We start from the raw sequence: 21,516 nt of genomic DNA on the forward strand, positions 1-21,516 counted from the left end.
TTTGTAAAAGAAAAGTTACACAATAGTCGATGGTCGATAATACCCCTTGTTACCTAGTCATAAAGCCGAAAAAACGGAAGCAACCAAAATACATCTCACAAGGGTCGAGGGTCACAGATTCGAGCACATGAACAAGGACACATGGAGCGCCACACTATATGTGTACATTCGTATGAATAAACATATGCATGGCCATGCAAATGTGTCAACGGGTCGCGCGAAATGCAAATGAAAATGATATGTGTTTACAAGCGAAGCGGGCTAAGAGTCAAAAACTGTTGTCAGTCAGCGACAAAAAAAAAAAAAAAAGGAAAAGCGAGACGTGAATCCCCGGCGGACTAACAACAGTCATCTCTGGCTCGTTTTAGCCTCTTTTCGATGCTGCCCATAAATTTGGATGACAGTCGAGGTGACAACGTGTCAACGAGCGCCGCGGGCAACTGCCACGCCTCTGAAATCACGACGCCCACGCACACACACTTATGATGGGTCATAAACCAAGTGTCAAATGTCTGGCAATTCGGGCAATTAAAGATCAGCTTTAAGAAGCGCTTGATTGATTATTCGACATCAGAAATCAGGGAAAACTAAATTGGCAAGAGGTTCTTAAATTCTTAAAAATATGCTCTAGTTTAATGTTTTTATTGATTAAGGCATATCTATTAATTTAATTTTAAATTCTGCTTAGTTGTTTGTAGATTGATTTCAATTATTCGTGTTAATTTATATCCAAAGTTTTATTTTAAAACTTTCAATTATTTATATTCAATTATACATCTTACTTTTTGTTACCCCAATATTTTTTTTGTGTGTAGTCGTTCCTAGTGTTTTTAAGGAATCCCTCTAGGTAATGACCTTCCCACGCCTCTGTCCTTATTTGTTATCATTGCCGTTCTGGTGTTGCTGATGCTGATGTCGCTGTTGTAAGTGGCTGTCGCTGTCATCTGCGTGAGGCAGAAATAATAAAAGAAATGCGATGAAATTCGGCCCAACTTCATGTTAAATTTGTTTCTGTGATTTGTTATTGAAATTGTTATTGTTGCTGGTTGCTGGTTGCCGGTTGCCGGTTGCCCCCCTCGAATGTGTGTGACAACAACAGAGAGTTGTGCTGGCTTATTTTATAATCACAGCAATTTTCGAGCTTTGGATCAATGATTTTTTTTCGGCTCACATATTTGCATTTTATTATCGCTCGCCCTTTTTATTGACACAAATCATTTAGGTTGTGTGTTCTCTCAAGTGTGCGTGAGTTTTATTTGTCGTCAGGTATTTGATATTTTATTTCTGATTGCCTCGGGATTTATGGCGATGTTTATTTTGTTTGCTTATTTGCGAAATATTTTGAAAGGATTTCCCTCGAATTAAACCAACTTAAAAGTGAGAAAAATTGAAGAGATGTAACATTATTTGAATTGTAAATTGTATGAATATCATTAAAATGGTCTTACAATATTTAATGAAACAGCTATTGCTTATGTCATATATAAATAATTGAGGATTGTTTTGGATTTGTTTAATATAAATTTTGAAAGAGACTATACGAGTTTTAATTGTTTTAATAATTATTTTGGAAATTAAACATCTTATTTAAGCAATAATTAAAGTCGAAATCACACTGACCCATAATTACAGCGCTTTATTTAAACGGCAGATGACGTCAACATTTTCTTGGGGCATTCCACTTTCTAAACCTGTTTTCCTCCCCGAAATCTGCCAACAAACTCACAGTAATCGGTCAACTAAGGAAAAAGCTCCCAATACCTTTTTGGCCAATCATTTCCTTCCTATTAAGTTCGTTTGCTGAGCAAACAGTTTTGAGGAGCGTTGTATCTAATTGATGGAGGGATGCTGTTTGAGGGAACCGAAACTAAAATTGAAATCGATCCCGCCACAGCAACCAAAGTGGGGAAGTTCAACAAAGGCTTGTGTACTAAAAACCACACACATGTGGCAGCACGCAGAAGTCCATTCATAAATCATCATATTTTCACCCGATTTTTACACATTTTTGCCCCGTTTTTTGCCCGGATTCGGTCCACTGCTTGGTTCAGCAACGCGAAAAAATACAAATATTTGTTATGGTAGCTCACACAAAGGCTTATGTTGTCATGAACGGGGTATACATACTATACACACATATATTTTCCATTTTGTATGCACGATTTTTTTCCAACCCACATTGTTCTGTCATTCACTCAATTTGGCAAACAACCGAATCATTAGCTGGACCCTATTTTCCGCTGCCATTCCGCTCGCTGACGCCTTTATATCCACTTAAACTTACAACAAATTAAATAAGTTTCAACTCATTTACCAAGTCATTTTCCTGCCAACTTTGCCCGTCATCAGCCTCGTCGGCTATTTGTGTTTCTGTTTAGTTTTATGACCGGCCCTCTCGCCCCATTTTTGCCCCATTTTGGCCCCACTTTGAGCCCCATGCAAAGCGGAATCCACACAAAAGAAATCAGCTAAAAATTTATTTACCCTGACTTTGGCAGCGGAACTGGAAAACGGCAAAGTTTTGCGCTTTTGTTTGAAATTTGTTTCGCATTTGTAAGTTGAAATGCTTTCCCTAAGAAAAGCGGCCCTGAACAAAAAAAAAAACAAAAAAAAAAAAGATAGAAACACAAATAAAAGCTTTGTCCTGCTCCTCAAAGGAAAACTAAGGAGGTGGGACAGTGAGGTTCCACGAAACCATCCCGGACAGAACCCAATCTCAGGTTCCGTTTGCTGTTGTTCCGGCTAAAAATGTTTCACAAGTTTCCCTTTTTTTTTTTGCTGGTCACCGCCAGTTTTTATTCAATTTAACTTACTTTCCCAGTTACATTCGGTCTTCAGGTTTCAGATTAAATAAATTTGTTCCATTTTAAAGGTTCTCGACACGACCGTCTGCTGCCCAAATTGATCTTATTGACACTTTACTTACGGCTCGGCCCAAATGGTCTGCGACGGGCCCATTGCCGGCAAAACCCAATGACCGTGTCATTTGTAACATTTTCGCTCCGGACTCGGGGGATCAGCATTATTACATTTTGAGCGCTTGATAGACGCGAATTGTGGGAGGGGTTGCAAAATATTGCCTTGCCATAAACAAATCCTTATGGTTTTTTCCGAAAAAAAAGAGCCACGGCATTCAACAGATGCTTTTGCCTTTAAGGCTTTTCGTTTAAAGTAAAGTGGATTCGGGGAAATTGAATGAAATGGCTACGTTATTAGGTCAATTTAAAATGTTGACTTAATATACCTTCATTAGGAAAATGGTTTTCAATTTAAAAAAAAAAAACATTGATGGAAATTTTTATCAAAAGAATATATTTAGAAATCCATAAAGATTGGAAAAAAACTATTTTATATTAAAGCACATATTTCTTATGTATGTAAATTATCAAATCCTAAAATCCAACTTCGTTTTCGCTTCATGCTTTTTTTGATTTATCTTTGCCTCGATGATATCTAATTTATTGTAGTCTCGCCCGTTGGGAAAAATTCCGTTTCCCAGAGGCTATACTTATCCAACAGATTCGTGTTCGACCAGATTCTGGACACAAATCCCGCGCCCAAATCTCAGGGCACACGCAGCATCAGAGTAAACACAAGTATCACTCACCAAACATGCCGGAGATTCAACCTCCAACCGACCGACAAACAAACCTATTTGCACAGAGAAAAATTCGAGAGGGAATTTAACACTATGCAACAAGACCGAGCAGTAATTGTAACATATATTTCTAAAATTTCTTCTTATTAAAAAAGTTTCAAGTTCTTTTAAATGTAAATATTTTAAAACCTTAAGGTCTTTCTATATAACATAGTTACCATTATACTTAATTTAATATTTTTCAGATCACATCCAGATTATTTTAAGCAAATGTTCAATTAAGCTTAATATACCCAAAACTTAATTGGTACGGGAATTCAGCGATGAAAACATTTTAGATGACTTCCAATATATTTATTTTATATAAAATTTCGGTACAAAAAATATATGATACTAAAAAAAGATCAGCTCGGTTTTTTGATCAAAAGATTTGGAAAACAATGGTCAAATGTCGGCAGGATTTTTGGAAAAATACAAAAGTTCAAAATCTGTCTGGAAAATAAAGATAAAATATAGGAATGTTATAGATCGATAAATTGGTCATTTAATTTCCAAACGATTGTATAATTTTTTCTCAGTGCCCCCACAATTGTACTTTTATGGGAAGTGGGCGAGAGTGGCGCGCTGAGTTATGATGTCCAACAGCTGTGCAAAACGATGGCCACAGCATCGGGAATAGCCGCTCATATATGGGCCAGTTGGGCTGAAATATGTTGCATAAGTCTCACCGGAGGCGGAAGGGTCGGAAGGAGCGGGGCAATATCATTTGGCAGCTTACGATTGAAGCGGGGCTCCAGGGAAAATATGGGCGAAAAAAAAGCGAAGGAGTATTAAACAAAAAAGGCCAGGCGACAGTTGGGGCTTGCATTGTTGCCAACCAAAATCGTAAATCTTGTGTACACATAGGTGGAATGAATTGCAGCCACTTAATACAGTCATAAGTCGGCGAGCAGGGAATATTTACAAGCACGGAAAAATTCAATAGAGAACTCAACTCCCTCTTTCGCAGGATATTTTCCCTTGGGCTCGGAGCACTGCCTGACCTGGATTTGTCTGGATGTCCTGTTCTGCACGGCCAGTATCATGCACCTGTGCACCATCTCCGTGGACCGTTATTTATCGCTGCGCTACCCGATGAGATTTGGCCGGAATAAAACCCGCCGGAGAGTGACTCTCAAAATTGTTTTCGTGTGGCTTCTGAGCATCGCCATGAGCTTACCCCTGAGCTTAATGTATTCGAAGGTAAGTTATTGTCTAAGACCTTTAATTTAAATTTTTAATTATAACAATTTAATGTAATTTAGCTCCGGAAATATTAGTTTGTCCTTTTAAAATTAAATAACAACCTCTCCTATCGTTTCAAAGCCGTTCTAATACTTTATGTTCTTTTATTGAAACCAGGTCAAGCTAAAGCTTTAAAAAAAAAGAGTACAAGTATAACTCTATACATGCACCAATATTCAATATTCTTAGATATAAGTTTTAATTTAACACAAATGCTTAAAGTCTAAACAATATTATATTATAAAACTCTGGAAATATTTGTTTGTCTTTTAAACATCATAATTAAGTTAATAAGTCACAAATAAAAGTACCTATCTTATCGTTTAAAAGGTTTCCAAGTTTTTTTTATGAAACTAGCATAGCCAAAGCTTTGAAAAGTAAAGTGTTAAAGTATAGTTGAAATTAAAAAGTTTAAAATTTGAATATAAAAGAAATTTTTATACAATATTAACTTAGTGTTAATGATGTATATATAGTTAAAATCTTTAAAAATATTTTGTCAATAAAGGAACAAATGTCAAAGTTAAATCCCAGATTCCAATGCTAACAAGTAACTAAATTTAAAGTGACACAAATTCTTAACTACAATTGGGGCCTATGTACCAAAACTAAAAACTTGTGTGAACTTAAATTCTGGTACCCAGTATAAGCATAGTAATTAAAATCCAAAGAAAAATAGATGCATACACACTTTGTGTACTATGAGTGTGAATAGATTTCGGAAAACAAAGGCTACGTTAACCCAATAATGCTTAAGTATTTTTTGAATATGCATGTCCTGTACTTACGCAAATTAATTCCAGTCTTTGCCCTGCTATCTGTTGTATCTGCCATTTGATTCCAGAATCACGCCTCGGTGCTGGTGAATGGAACTTGCCAGATACCGGATCCGGTATACAAGCTGGTCGGCTCCATTGTGTGCTTCTACATTCCGCTGGGCGTGATGCTGCTTACATATTGCCTAACCGTCCGCCTTTTGGCCCGGCAGCGTCAGAACCTGGGCGGTGGCCAGCAGACGGCAGCCGCCACCCCCGGATGGGCCAGTGGCTGGCTAGGTCAGGCCCCGGCCTTGGGTAAGGATTCTCTATCACTCATTTCCCCTCAAAAAGTGCCCACGAAGAGCTGCAGCAGCTTAATATGATTTTCAGTTTGTCTAAAATTTGCATTTTCGTTCTCGGTTGCACTTTTTGCACTCGAAACTTTACTAGGGGAAAATGGGTGTGACGAAAGTGTTGAAAGAGGGACAAAACACTAAACAAACAATGCAGACACATGTGCCGGATACTCCCTGAATCCGTGTCCCAGGGATTTTTGAGGCCGAAAGTGCGACTAAGCCGCAGCAATGCACACAAAATCGACATTGCCGTCGACATTGAACTGGGAGGATATGGGTAAACACTCCAGAGAAACCTACCATCCATCTACACACAGACACACACAAAGCACACACACCCCCTACAAATAGGGGTAAAATCCGGCCCATATGTGTAGATAGCTAATTTCCACGTTGGCATGAATCGAAAGCCAGCAACGTAAATGGCTTGTAATGCTGTGAGAGCTTTTCAGTTTTGTGCTCAAATAGTTTTAAATCCGAAGTTTCAAGCTTCAACTTTTCAATGAGAGGGCTCGTTATTTTCCCTTTGAAGAGTGAATTTTTTAAAAATTAGGTATGGCATTTGGAGGGGTAGATAGCTTTTACTTTTGTACTAATATACTGTATACTTTATATGTATATGCTATATATTAATATTTTAACAAGACTCATTAAAATAAAAATCCTGTAGGAAGAAGTCGTTTTTTAATCGAGCAGTATATTCAAGATGCATTTTATATAGATATTTTTATTAAAACAGTTTAATAGTTTACTTTTAGGCAATTTTTTTGATGGTACAAATTTATTTAGCTCTTGAAAATATATATTTATTTGGTTGATTTAATTACATAAAATTTGTATCAAAATATTTAATCATGTTTTAAATAATCAATTCATTTTCTATTTTAACTCTTAACGGTAAACTACTTACTTATTAAACCTAATTATTTAAATAGTCTATTTTTGTCATAGTTAAGCTACCCCCCTTTTTGAGCTTTGAGCTAAAACAATTCAACATCCTGCGATTCTGTTATTCCTCCTACAATTCAATGGACCAGATTCAATTTATTTTAAGCATAACTAAGTGGGTCTTAATGCCTTTGTCTGCCCGCAGAATTTATTCAGCAATGTTCCCATTTCTCGTTCGATTGGCTTGGGTCCCGGAGGGAACCGTGGGTAATTTTCTGGGGGACAACCAAGATCCGAGAAAGCCGAAAGTCAATACAGACGGGGAATATTTAATGGACTGCTGGTGACTGCAGCTGAATCGCTTGCACTGCAGGGCATTTCGGTGGATGCGAGCGAGCATTTAGGGGCGCCTTGGAGGACGCGGTGTCCCCGATTCGTTTGAGTGGATCCCATGCCTCAGCTGCAAGGATTAGGGTGTGTGTGTGTGTCTGTGTCAAAATTAACATACGAACAATAAAACAAAAACCTTAACCACGCTTTTTCAAGTTTTAAGCTTTTTTATTTCTAAGAAATATAAGGAGAAATACATTTTAATGTTATACGCTTAGTTGTATTAATCCTAAAATCCTATGAATAATTTAAGTTATATTCAAACGTTGAAATTTTAGGTGGGTATTGTGTAGGCTGTCAAGACTTTGAAAACTTCCCTAAAAATAATTTACTATTTTTATTTATATTTTTGGATATTTTATTATCCAAATCATACTGGATTTTCAATCTTTTCCGGTCTAGTTTTTACATTGTTTTTAAGACCACATACAAATTGTTTTCATTTGTTCGATATTCTTTATTTAGGTTGTATTGGTTTTTATTTAACTATGTATGAATTCATAAGAAGTTTAAAACTTGAAATCAATTTTTATCTTTGTGTACGCGTGTTCAGGAGCATTTCTGTGTGTGTGCTCGTGCAAGTTTATTAGCGCATTTGTGACTAGTCGTAGTGCACTCATGGGCTGACTGCAATTTAATGGCAACTGCATATCCGTTTAACCCACGTTCGTGCTCCACAGAACGCCGATGTACCTGGCGACGACTATTGAAGCCGGGTCCCGGGAACGCCTCCTCAGTGCTGCACGCCCACTCAGCCAATTCCACGGATACAGATCTCAGCACATTGGACAACCACGAGCTCTGGCTGCCCGATTCCAGGTGGGCTGTCCTCGCCAACTAGCGCTTTGTGTGGGAATTACCATTTATATTATTCGTATCTGCAGCATAAAGGAACCCACGCCTACGACGATGACGGCTCTGCATCAGTTTGGAGCCGAGATGCTGAAGCTATCCCGTGGCCTGGAGTCGGTGGCCTCCTCATCCACCACGGGTTCGCCCACCAAATCCGAATTTTCAATATCGAATCACCTGCAGCTGCAGTACCCGTGCAGTCCCCAGCGATATGCCCCCCACCATCAGTCCCATCAGTCCCACCAGCCACATCATCATCATCATAATAATCATCATCACCAGCAGCAGCAGCAGCAGCAGCAGCAGCAGGGCAGCGTCTACCACCAGCAGACCTCACCCAAGGGTCGCCAGGGGACCACAGTCCTCGGTCTGTCCACCACCACGTTGGGCATCGAGCGGGAGAGCACCCGGAACTCCTTGGCCAGCAGTCGCATGGGTGGCGAACAGAGCGACGGGTAAGTCGAGTGCTGCTTTAATCATAAGATAAAAATTAAAAGATACCTTCGACTTTGATAATATAGAAAGTAATTATGCTTATGATATTTAAAACCAGTAAAAAAGGTCTGCTTATCGGGTGTAGTTCCTACTCCCAAAAAAATAAAGTTAAGTCTTGTAGGATTTTAGTAAAGGCAAAAACCAGATTCATAAAAAATATACCCTTTACATATCTTAGATTTATTTAAAAAAAAAAACCTTTATGGTTCCCTTTTCCTGCTCCTGTAAGTCATAATAGCTTAAATCGTTTTCCACAACTTATAAAGGTACCTTCGCCCTTCAGCATTAAGAATGTAATTAAATCGATGCTTTTGATATTTGAAACCAGGACAAAAGGTCTGCTTATCCCAAAAACAAAGTCAAAGTCTTTTAGAAATTCAGTTAAAATTTTCAAAATACATAACCCCAATATATTATTTATAATTGATATTTAATTCCTTTTCCCGCTCCTTTAAATCATCATCATTTTCTCGTTTTTAACAAATAATAAAGATACCTTCGCCTCAGGTAGTTTTTAAACAAACAGTGACAGATGTCCAAAGTTGTTTTAGCTACACACTAGCAAACATAAAATTAACAAAGCAAAATACCATTTTATTTATGATAGCTTATAAATTACATTATTTGATAATTTTTAACTTGAATTTAAATTTTGGTGAAATATTTGACAAGCACTAAACAATTCACTAATAAAAGCAACTGAAAAATATTAATGAAATTAATTTAGAAAAGTACAACGTATTTTTGTCACACATAATCACATATTAAAATGACGGATTTAATTTAGATATTTTACTGTATGTATAAGGTTCCATTGCTTTAAACCATTTTAAGCCACCCACATTTTCAGAGTGATGCTGAAGGATAATTAAATTCGTTCCCCACTTAACCAACAACCCGAATTTCCATTGTAACAAATAATATTATCACAGACAATTAAATTCAGTCAACTGTATCCTTTCAGTGTGGCCCACAAGTTTCACTAATATTTTGTCATACCCCTCAAGAAACGTAGACAATTGTGTCTGTGTGTGAAAGAAATCCAGCGAAGTACCTGGAAAAACGTGAAGTTTCCTTGCTCTTTCGCCTGACAAAAGGACAAACAGCTGCGACGGGCAAACCGTTTTGCCAGAGTGATCCTTTCTAGTCACTCGCTGGTCCTTTTGTTGTCGCAGTCGCAGTCCCAGCCGGTTTTCGAATCCCATTCCCGCTTCTGGGTACCAATTTCAGGCCAAGTGTGCTGACCGCACCAAAAGCCAAGTAAAAACTGCTCACCTCGGGTCCTCGTTTTGCGACTCGTTTACTTTCTCCTTTTCCATTTATTTTTTTGTGAGCTCCTTTTTTCTGTGCACTGCCATTTATTGTCCTTCCGTTTTTTGACTTGTTGTGAAATTTTTCGTAATAATTAATTTTTTTGTGAGTTTTCCTTTTTCTTTTTGTCGGTGCAAACTGTTTTTTTCTTGGTATTTTTGGGCACTGCCTTTTTTATTTGGCATCCGAGCCGCTCAAGTGATTTTGGCCTCGTCGTCAACCGAGGCCTTTTGCTTAAATGTGTTTTTCATTAATTTTCTAATTTTAGTCGACTGGCTTATGTTGGGATAAGTGATGCGCTGAGAAATTCAATTAAAAAATTGTAATCATAGAAGGCGAATATTTTCATGTTCTCAAAAATGTAATAAGAAATCAAAGCAGGGGCGTTCTGGGATATGAATATAGATGGTCATGTAAGTGGGCAGCCAGGTGGAAAGAATATTAAATGGCCATGGATAACAACATTTTAAAAAAGGATATTAAAAAATCAAAACTCTCTTGTATACAAATCTAAAACAAATATATAAGTTTGTAATCATTATGTACGTTCCAAATTTAATTTATTCGTAGCATTCAAATGCTAGTATTTCTTTGTACCATTTGTATAAAAGCTTTATTTGTTTTTTATAAATATTAAACTTAAATTTTTTAAATTCCTTCTTTAAGCTCCAATAAAAGGCAGCTCAACTCTCGAAATGACTGAACATATTATCCCGTTCAGACCTTCTCTGTTTTGGCAAAATTCCTTTTGCACGTTTATATCGAGTGTCATTGTGACTGTGCGCATTTCATTGAACTGGCTGGCTTGAATATTGGGCATTGGGTATTGTGCCTCATATCTGTCACATTGTTTGACAGTTGAACGAATTTGCACAATCAATAAAATGGATTTCGGCTGTGGCTTCTCTTTGTGTCCGTACTGGATGCAAAGTGGCGAAGGACGAAACGAATCGGAACGGGGTCAAAGTCGAGTGGCTTTTAATTGTGCGACAATTTGTCGTCTCATGCAGAGAAGTTAACAAATGGTGTTGAGTGCTAAAGCATTCTAATTTTCGGGATTTGACGCACACAATGACAATGACGGCGGAAGTGTGTAGAACTTGGCTTCAGACTCAGACTCAGATTCAGAATCAGCGTATTAGCCCGCCTCCAGCCATGTCCTGATGAGCTTGGCGGCTGCCTAATTCCTTTGTGACTGAAACAATAACAAACTCGGCATCCGCTCGTCTTTGTTTCACTTGCATAGTGAGAAGTTGGCCATATCCCCTTCCCATATCCCCATTGCTTAGCCCTGTTCCAACGCATCTCAATTTATGCGCACGTCTCGTGCAAACAAATCAAAAACGCGAAGGATGCATAATGAGCTGACATCCTAATCCAGCGTCTTGGTCCCTGGGTACCCTGCCCTCCGTCTCCTTCAGCTCCACTTGCCCTCCTGTCTGCTAACGCCTTCATTAGCAGCTAACCACGCCCACAACATCCGCCCCTCCGTCTTGGCTAAATAAAGTTGGCGCGCATTTGCATGCAAGGCAAACGGGCGGGCGGTAAAACAAAGACCGCAAAGGCAGCTCGGAAAATTATGCGCTTTATTAAAATGAATGCAAAATGAGCTGAAGAAGTAAACCTGCTCTTTACACTTGAAAAATAAATACATTAAAACAGAATAACGAAACATAATTTTTTTTTATAATAAATTTATTAATGCAGAATAAAGTTTTCGGGTTCACCCGAAAACCAAACTAAACATAAATTTTAGTAGAAAACTGTTTTTACTGATTACTTTGACCAAAAAAATCATTATTTTGAAATTTAAATTTTAAGATTGTTCCTCCTTAATCTCGTAGTACAATTTGTAAGCGTTTAACATTAAAAACTATTTTAGTTTTCTAAGTCAGTCGGAAAATTATAAGAGTAAACAACTTTGATCGCCTTGACTGTGGTTTATCTTATTGCAAAGTTGCAACGAATAAACTTTTAGACAAAAGTAGCATGTTTCAATTGAAAATGCTTGAATCAAATTTCGAAAAAATCAAATCTGTATGTTACATACATCAATAACACACACATTTTTCTGAAGTGTACCACAAACAGCCGTAAAAATGAAAAGAAAAGCCCTTAAGAAGAAAATGTTCGACGGCGGCAGACCACAAAGCGCAAACACAAAAAATGTTGCCTACTTCCCAGCGTGCTAAAGCACAGGTGAACGAAACGTACTCACCACAAAACGTGTTGCCTCTGGTCGAATTGCTGTTAGCGGGTGTGCACTGCATTGTTTTAGGCACCCCGCCTTCAAATAGAGTTTTTACCAATTGGCTGCGCAATTTTAATTAAAAATGTACAACGCCCAAGAAGGAGATACATTAGCACAATGGGTGCCAAATCAATAAATCGTTGGGGTATGAAATAGAAATTGTTTTATGCTTACCTTAATAAAACCATGTGGTGTCCCATATATTGCAATGCTTTAAGTAATTTTAGAGAAATTTTTAAAGTAACTGATCAGCAAAAAGTTGGCTTATTGAAATAGACTTAGAGCTTTGGACTTTTATATTTTGGCAGTTGTTCAGTGTAGCAATCAGCTTATGTTTTGTTATTACTACTGCCTAAGGCAAATATGGATAATTGATTTTACTCAATTAAGCTGATTAATAATAAATGCTTAATTTACGGAAAACTAAAGCCCAATTAGGTTAGTTATTAAGAAATGGAAGCAAAATAAGTTGTGGAGATACCTAGAGATAGTACATTTAAGTTGTATATACTCTTATAAAAGAAATTTATCAGTAACCAGTGTAATGAATATTATCATTGTTTATTTTCAGGACTCTCTCGCAGCTTTCCCAGCGACTGAGGGCGTATAAGAAGCGAAGGAGGGCCTCGTCGGCGGTGCCAGGACGGGATCAACGCTCCGGCCACGACGATGCCGACGAGGATCTGGATACTCCAACGTCGTCGCTGCGTCGTCACAAGCGTCATAATAGTCTGCCCAAGAATGCGCTCTACCCGCGACACACCACCGTACAGGAGAGCCTCGACGATGACGACGACGAGGCGGAGGAGGAGGAAGAGAGTGGGCCATCGAAGACCAAGGCCTGCCACTCAGACACCGAGCTGGATCCACCGCAGAATGGAAAGCAGTGTCACATCAATGGCCAGAATGGCCATCAGACGGACTATCTGCAGCTGCCCTCCGTTTGCACCTGTCCGTATTTCGGGGACAGACCGCTCCAGAATTGTGTGAAAACGGCCGAGGTGAAGATTATTTCATCCGCCTTCCGGGTGACCACCACTACGACGTCCACGGCGGTGAGCAGTTCGCCCAGCGAAATGGAGCTGCTCATGTGTAGTGGTGGGAATAAGAAGTCGCTGACCTCCAGTGTGAGTGCTGGCATGACAGGTGGATCAGGAGGAGGAGGAGGAGGAGCAGGACCTCCTCCCACATGTGGCTCCACCCTTAGTCCACACTCAGCCCACAATCAGGGCAGCTCCCTGACGATGCAGAGCGATGGCAGTGGTTATTTGGCTGCCCCAGGAACACCCTGTCCCGGCAGGAGAAAGCTGAGCATCTCGAAGACCGCCTCGGTGGTCACCTGGGATTCCAGTCGTCATCGCCGAAGGGGCAGCAGCTTCGGCGGCGTGCGAACTTCCCTGCTGCTGACCCCCACCAAAACAGGCAACTCCTCCAACTCATCCACGCCCCTGAGAAGGTCGGCCACCCTGAGGAGTCATCAGAACATGAACTACCAGGGGGCGGGGGATTGTGGGGGTGGTGGTGGCAAGGCCAGGACGACCACATCCTCGCCCTGCATGCTGCAGCGCCAGCAGACAGTGCGTTCGCATCACTCGCGCAACTCCAGTGTGATCTCGAGGAACTCCTCGCGGCACGGCAGGATCATCAGACTGGAGCAGAAGGCCACCAAGGTGCTGGGCGTGGTGTTCTTCACCTTCGTGATCCTGTGGTCCCCGTTCTTCGTCCTTAATCTGCTGCCCACCGTGTGTGCGGAGTGCGAGGAGAGGATCAGCCATTGGGTATTCGATGTGGTCACCTGGCTGGGCTATGCCAGCTCCATGGTGAACCCCATCTTCTACACCATCTTCAACAAGGTGTTTCGGCAGGCCTTCAAGAAGGTCCTGCTCTGCCGGTATTCCAGCACGAGTGCCTGGCGACCGAGCAGATAGCAGACGCCCGTCAAGCAGGGCAAACTCAAGACAAACCCACACAAGTGCACCAGTGTGGACTTTCAGGACTCCACCGCTCCAGTGCGGGGTGTCCTTAAAAGGAGTGTGGCGATGGCAAGTGATATATAAATACAGAGACAAACAACCGGTCATCATTTCGAATGCGGTCCACCGCACAACGTGTCGTATACACAATCTCGGTGGAATGGATTCCCTTTCACCATTCGACACTACACGTGTGTCCCTGGGGCTTAAACGCTTATGTGTCTCTAATTAATATTAAATTCAATTTGCATGCCATTGAAAGCACAGATGGCCAAGAAGTGGATCGGCTTGGAGTCTCATCCCCCGCTGGATTGCCAAGGGTCTGGGCTTAAGTTTGAAGCAGACAACGGAAATAACGAGCATTGCGCGGTTACGATTTCCTTTTGCTTTCGCCAGACGTTGAGTATGCAATTAAGTGCGGAATGTTTGTTTTCGAATAACATAATCTGGGCAAACACTTTAACTTTGTTGAGTGGTCGGTTAAACTCTAATGCACGGTAAATTCACACATGGCACTCTCTAATTATTTCAAGAAATTGTTTAGATATATAAAGTATTCAGAACTTTCTAGGTAGTTTTTGGTACTTCCTAAACTTTTTTTTTTTAATTTCAAAGTAAATTCAAAGTAAATCTGCACAGTACACAAATTTTCCATTTCTTTGCGCCAAGCTCTTTAAATTCTCCGAAAAATATGTCGCCTTTGCAAACTCCAATCGATAAACGCTGTTTCGTTTCGGCATTTGGCAATTATGCATTAAATTTATGGCAAATTTCCCACCCGCAAATGCACAAAGAATTTCATTGGGCTCCATTAAAGCAACCGACACGTACACAAATCCACGGCAATTTGTGACTTTTGTTGTTTGTTCGTGTGGCTTGCCGTGGCTCTCGGCCCACTAGATTGCTATTTTTATTTGAAAAGTTCATTCATTTTGTTTTATTTCTGTGGCCAAATGAAAAATTTTAGCTGGTCACGTAAGAATTTGACGGTCAGGATGTGGATGTCGATGAGAATCCCAGTGGCCAGGAGGTACAACAAAATAAAGGAAAGTCGGAGCAGCTGGCCGAAGGACATCAAACAACAAGAGCCCCACTGTAACAACGAAAGCCTGATGAAAGTTTGCAATGTGCTGGCAAGTTTTAAAGCCCCAGATGAGCGGTTCGCTTTTGAATGGGGGATGGGCGGCAAATGATAGGTAATGACGCCATTAGTGGCAGCCACTCAAAGGATCTGCCTGTCTCGATGACACCTCACGAAACAGCCGGCAAAATTTGTACAATTTTTGCTGACAAATTTTTAGCGCCCCCATGCCAAAACTTTGCACAGCGGGGGCAACGTCAGCGGAAAGTGCTGAAAATGCTGAAAACAGACATAAGGAAACCCCCGTTGGCACTTGGAAATTTATAGCAATTTTATCGCCGGCGGAAATATTTTTTCCACTTCATTGAATCCTTGGTGGAGGCAGGTCGCGGCTGGGTCTCAAAGTGTCGCACTCGGGGAACTTCATTGAACTTTAATGGCAGGCCGTTGGGCAAACAACAAAGGCCGTCGGGGACCAGCTCCTAAGCCCCACTTCCGTTTCCTCTATCACCGCTCCTTCCGCTGAGTCAAAAACCTATGCTCGTTTGGAGCAAGAAAATAAAATAATAAACTAACAGAAGATTACTCTTGAAAAACTAAGGTTTTGCACATTGCGAATATCAAAAGTGAATATCAGAAACATTCTTAGATTTTCTTTCTCAAATGCACTTCTGCATTTCCGGAATTGTTGACTTTTCAAGGTAATATCCCAAAGAAGAATACTTCAATGTGTGAATTTTTTCAATTCCGAACAACAAAGTAGTAATGTTGAAGCTCAAGTATCAATGTAAGAAACTTTTCTGTGACCATAAACTTAATCTCTCCTAGCTTTATTGGTCTGATTAAACAGTTGCAGTGCTTTTGAAGTCACTGAATGGCTAAAACGTAAATAATAGTGGAAAATACTCAAAACATTTCATTGCCTAAAGCATATAAGTCCTATAAAACATTTCACAATAATCGAATTTAAAACAAACTCACAGCAAATTAATCATAACTTGTAATTGGTGTTTTGAATGCTAAATACTAACTGTTAAGACCATAGTGTACTGTATATTGTAGATTGATCATTGATTTATGAATAATTATAAATCAAGAGAGGGGAGCATTGTGACAAAACGCTTTTACCAGTAGTCCTAGTTATAAGGAGATGCAAACTCCATACCTAAACTGATCTATGGAATAAGTACTATAACTCTTGTAAATAATCAAGTTGTGTATTATTTGTGTTTAGCCTAAGGGAGTGATTGTAGTCAAGGCTTCAAGAGCCCGACAAGCTTATGCCCTGATTAGATTATACCGAAGTGTAGCTTGATCGGGATGTTTTGTGATTTGCAGACAGATGGAACATATTTACGATTGTAAAAATAACTATAACACACCTCCAAAAACATGACAATGGGTAACAAAATGAGCATTTTCTAAGTGGTCAAACTTATGGTTTCCATGCTGCGAAACTTTCGAATTTCTAAAAGAATTAAGAAATAAAACCCGAAACCAAGCTCAAGTTGCTTGCGTGTTTTACATAAATGTTTAACCATAAGAAGCTGAATTAATCAAAACTGCTTGCACCGAGAGAGATAAATACCAAAGAAATATATCCAAATATCCCGAAATGACATATCCCCCTATATATGAGTGTGTATTTTATGATAGTCCTAGCGAATCCTTCCTAACCTAAGTCAAAGACACTGAATCGTAGATAAAGAAATATGTGAAACATATTAGCAATAATGTATTATGATTTGTACAAATGTTTTCTGATTGTATTTGATTTGTATTAAATGTGCATTACATCAATTGACTGCCACTGGGTTTTATTGGGTAAATACTATATACTCTGCAAATATATTGTGTGTAAGTAGTGATGATGTTTGGATTGCTTTTAGTCAATCAATCAAGCGGAACTGATTGATTAATGCTTTAAGGGAAACATTTACAGGATCTCACACACTGGTATCCTTATATTAAGTAGCAAACTGCGTTGGCAGCTTATTGTTTTTCTCACAATTATTATATTTTACAAAGGTTTTATGGGAACTGATTTAGGTTGATTGATAAAAAAAAATATATTAAAATGAGGAACTTACAAAGGCCGCAACAAAAATAGAAAAAAAAAAAACAGAGACAGCTGCAATTCAAATTGAAATTCCGCCTCCCACGTTTTGTCCACTTTAGCGATATTGCGTATACGACCAGTTGTCCAGCGTTGGCGTAATTCCACTGCAGTTTGGGCGGCACTTGAGCGTCAAACCAAACAGAACAGAGTTTGCTGCATTAACGTCACAAGTTAAACGATAATGATTATTATTTCCGGCACTTGACAAATTATGCACACTAATGGAGCACAAATTTTGTGCATTTGTAGGTTGCGGACTTTCGCGGAATATGCATAGCAAATCCCCTAACGAAATTGCAAGAGGAAAAGCAAAAAGCCTTAAAAAATGAGCAAAGTCTAAAATTGCGACTACTCAGCGTTTCTTAATTTTATTTGCAGCGTTAAGGGCTCGTAAAGTAGCGCGGAAAAGCGTAGAGGTGTAGGCTGTTTAATGGAGTCCCTTTGCCCTTTGTCGCGTCGAAAAAAAAAGTTACCATAATAAACGGTTTTTGTGCAAAGCGACAACGCCGCCAACTTGAAAATTCTGGCCAAGAGCGCCTCTGGGTAGGCAGGCCAAAAAAATGGAAAGCATTCCCCAAAACTCTGAAGCACTTTCATGCGCTTTTAATCTGCATATGTTTGAGCTGAAAGGTGCGGGTGATAGTAGTCTGTTTTCTTTTTTTGCAAATATTTTCGAATGCAAAGGCGGTTTGTGGCGGGTTGTAGTGCTGCACTCAAGTCTGCGGGCCTACAATGAAGCGGCGAGCGAAAAAATCCACTTACCTTTGTTTGTTTATTGGTCGCACATATCAGCAAAACAACAAAGAAAAGTGAAGCCGCAGTTCGCGTTAAAAAATGTTTTTGTTTCGCGAATAAAAACGGCAAGCAAAAAAAGGTAAAAGTCCTATTATTACCCTACAAAATATGGGAGTAAATAAATATTTACATTCAAATTCAGACATCTATACATTTAGGGCAACGAAAATAAATGTAAATTCGATGATGCCAATGGGCACGTCATCAATACAAATATAAATTATTAAAAAGAGATCCTTTTGCACATATGCATTTAAAGTGGTACCTTAAATCAGCTTTTGCAGACCACTTCCTTTGAATGCCAAGGCTGATTGTGTAACAGGATTGCGCAGTCCTCATGTTCAATTGCCAACAAATTGTGGGTAGTTTCTGTTGAAAAGCCTCAGTTGCTGCAGATTCCCCATTTACCCTTGGCTTTCTACCAAATGGACAAGCAATGTATGGCATATACACATATTGGAGTAGGTAAATGGGAAAATCGTGCCACCTGCCATGAAAACTGTGTATATTGATTGCATTGATTTACGGCACAGATGCTGCTGCATGTCGCTTGTTGCGCACTTTATGGCCATTTCGATTGGCTCTTTGTATCAGCACAAAAGGCTGAATTGCAATGCCTTGCCTTTTGCAAAGTGCCCTGCAATTCTGCAACATTTTAGAGCCGTTTTGCGGGCCCCACAAGAGCCATGAGACTATAGTCACATTATGGCGAATCACAATCATAGGCAAGGCAAGGATGATAACCCAAGGTGGACAGACTTACTATACATATACCGATGCTCTCCATTCAAAACATATTGGTTTGTGCTACAAAAATCACCAGGTTTTTAAATTCACTTATAAGAGAGTCTAAAGTATATTTGAAATCAAAAGGCCCAAAGGATTCTTTAGGAATTTATTTTGTTTTGCATACTTTTAGACACCTTTAAATACTCTTATAATAGAGTCTTAAAGTATGCAATAATTTATTTGAAATAAAAAAGCCCAAAGGATTCTTTGCGAATTTATTTTGTATTGCATACTATTAAACACCATTTTTAAGTGGCACATACAACAGTGATTTTAAATTTTGATGTTTTCCAAAAGTTATTAATAAATAAATTTAAATCCAACAGAAGAAAATAAAATTGGAAATATTTATAAAATTTAAAGATGCAATATTAATTATATCCTTTTCGAAATAGACTTTAAAAACGGGATTATTCAAAGTTTATAAAACTGCTAAGTGAAATTGGCAAAGAAAACCAAAGCAGACACATTAAAAGGGTAACGCTGCAGGCGGCTAATTAAAAGCTTGCATCTGTATGTGCACCGACAAATTGTCAGGCTGGTAAGGAGCCGTCAACAAGGATATTCACTCACCACCCACACGGCTTTCCTTAACGGGAAATTATATGCGGCTGTATTTTGCTTCGACCAGCGTGTGTTTGTGCCGTAGGGGGAGTCCTTGGTCCTGACCACAAGCGTAAGAACGTTGGCTGAATCGCTTGCAATTTATGTGACAGCAACAACCCGACAAAGACAAACATCCACCGCATTCGCAAAACCCTGTTTACCTTTATGTTTGCAGGCTGACATTGCGTATGCGACATGTTGTACAGCTCAAAGGCAATTGTGTGCTGAATTTCCAAATTACACGTCTAAATGATGACAGCATGCAAATGTAAAATGAAGTAGTAATGAAATTACCCCAAAAATGGCAGAGCTCCTTGACATTGGCAGTTGAGGCTGTTTTTGATTAGATTACCGCCCCCACTGTGATGAAGAAGAAACACAATTTTGACAGGTTCCGGTGCCTTTCTGAAGAGTGAATTAAATCAGAGTTCATTTCATCGCAGCTCAAAAAGCAGGTTGAATTTCATAAAGTCGATGCCCACCTGTCGTTTAGTTCGGTTGGAAGGTAATATAACCTAGTAAATTAATTGTGATACCCTTTAAATGAGCTATTTTGGCAATTTCTTTAATGACTGTTTATATTTTATACATGTAATCTTTGAAGATATAAACCCTTTTTAGATTTGTTTTATAAACAGAATTAAACGATTTTTTGGTGGAGTTTAATAATATGTCTGTTAAATTATAAGGTTATATTTGAAATAATAATTTTCCCCAATTTTCCCAGGAAAAACTTAAGTGTGAGTTGGCATGCCGCTGGTGGCACCCCATATTGATTGCTTTCAATTAAAATACCACCAGCTGGCTGCCGAAAAAGTAGACAGGGCTTGCCTTTGTATTAATTTAATTTCACGGGTCTACTTCAAAGTTGTTGGCTGAGAAGCGGAGTGATGTTGGTGGGATATTGACAACAATGCCAGTGGCTAGATCCTGTCAATTCTATGCGGGCAATCTAGACAGTTTTTGCTGGCCCATTGCCAAGACACTGACAGCACGACGGAAAGGATCTGGGAGGAAATTTAGTTTTCATTCAACCACTCAACTTTAATTCACTCTGTTGAAACTTGGGTTTAAAATTGAATTAGTTTTTGGCACATAGTGTAAAGTTTTTGTGTTAAACTAATGGGTCAAAACCAAATAACGACCATTGTCATGCTCGTAGGGGATAGAGCGCAATTAATTGTTTTATTTGATTGCTTTTGGTTTGATAATAGAAAGGCTAAATAATAATAATTAAATGTTTTTTTTTCAAAACTTAATAATTTTTTTGGTTTGCTTAATCCAAAGAACCCAAATTGAGCAGATTACTATTTTAATGAGAAAAACCTTTTGATATATTTTTTTTATAAATAAACAATATTATTTTGTTGGGAATAGAACGCAGTGAGTTGTTTTTGCTTCTGGTTTGATAATAAAATGTAGTTCGAATTAAAATTGTGCTTACCTAAGCATTAGATATGAAATAAAATGTTTTGTTTGTTTGATGCAAAAAAACCCAAATTAGGCTTAGTATTCTAATGACAATGGTAACAAAACAGAGAGTTTTTGCCACCTTTCACTAATTCATTCCCGTGATTAGCATTTTAAATAGTCTGCTTGCCCAGGAAGCGATCCTGGCTAATGTGTTCCATGACTCCAGATGCTTCGACTTAGCCAGCCAATCATTGTCCCAGCTTAAGCATCCATTTGTGGGCTTTGGCCGATTGCCGATGCAAATGCTCTTGCCATTGAATGCATTATTTTTCCAGCTAATCCCATGGAAACGGGGAACTTCTGTAGTTGCTTTTTGTCCTTCGACTGGATGCGATGTCCTGCTTCCCGGTTGCCATGACATCGACTGCCATTTCCCCGGGGCGAAATATGGCAGCACATTTGTCTGCGGGCCGGCAGCTCACTGCTCACAGCTCAACTGTGCAGTGCGCTTATCAAATATCGTGTAATATAAATGTCCTGCTGGCTCCGGCTCCGGC

General features: G+C 39.2%; 1 protein-coding gene across 1 annotated transcript in view; it reads left to right on the plus strand.

Moving 5' to 3' along the window:
• LOC128266289 (uncharacterized) overlaps positions 1 to 17,011 on the plus strand; it is a 49,549-nt gene extending 32,538 nt beyond the window's left edge. The window contains exons 3-7 of the mRNA XM_053002700.1: positions 4,608 to 4,840; positions 5,727 to 5,955; positions 7,955 to 8,093; positions 8,159 to 8,581; positions 12,755 to 17,011. Of these exons, the coding sequence (XP_052858660.1) occupies positions 4,608 to 4,840; positions 5,727 to 5,955; positions 7,955 to 8,093; positions 8,159 to 8,581; positions 12,755 to 14,111 (2,381 nt within the window). The 3' untranslated portion in view covers positions 14,112 to 17,011. The remainder of the gene's footprint in view (positions 1 to 4,607; positions 4,841 to 5,726; positions 5,956 to 7,954; positions 8,094 to 8,158; positions 8,582 to 12,754) is intronic.
• The last annotated feature ends 4,505 nt before the right edge of the window (positions 17,012 to 21,516 follow it).

The sequence above is a fragment of the Drosophila gunungcola genome, chromosome 3R, assembly GCF_025200985.1.
Source record: "Drosophila gunungcola strain Sukarami chromosome 3R, Dgunungcola_SK_2, whole genome shotgun sequence".
NCBI classification, from domain to species: Eukaryota; Metazoa; Arthropoda; class Insecta; order Diptera; family Drosophilidae; genus Drosophila; species Drosophila gunungcola.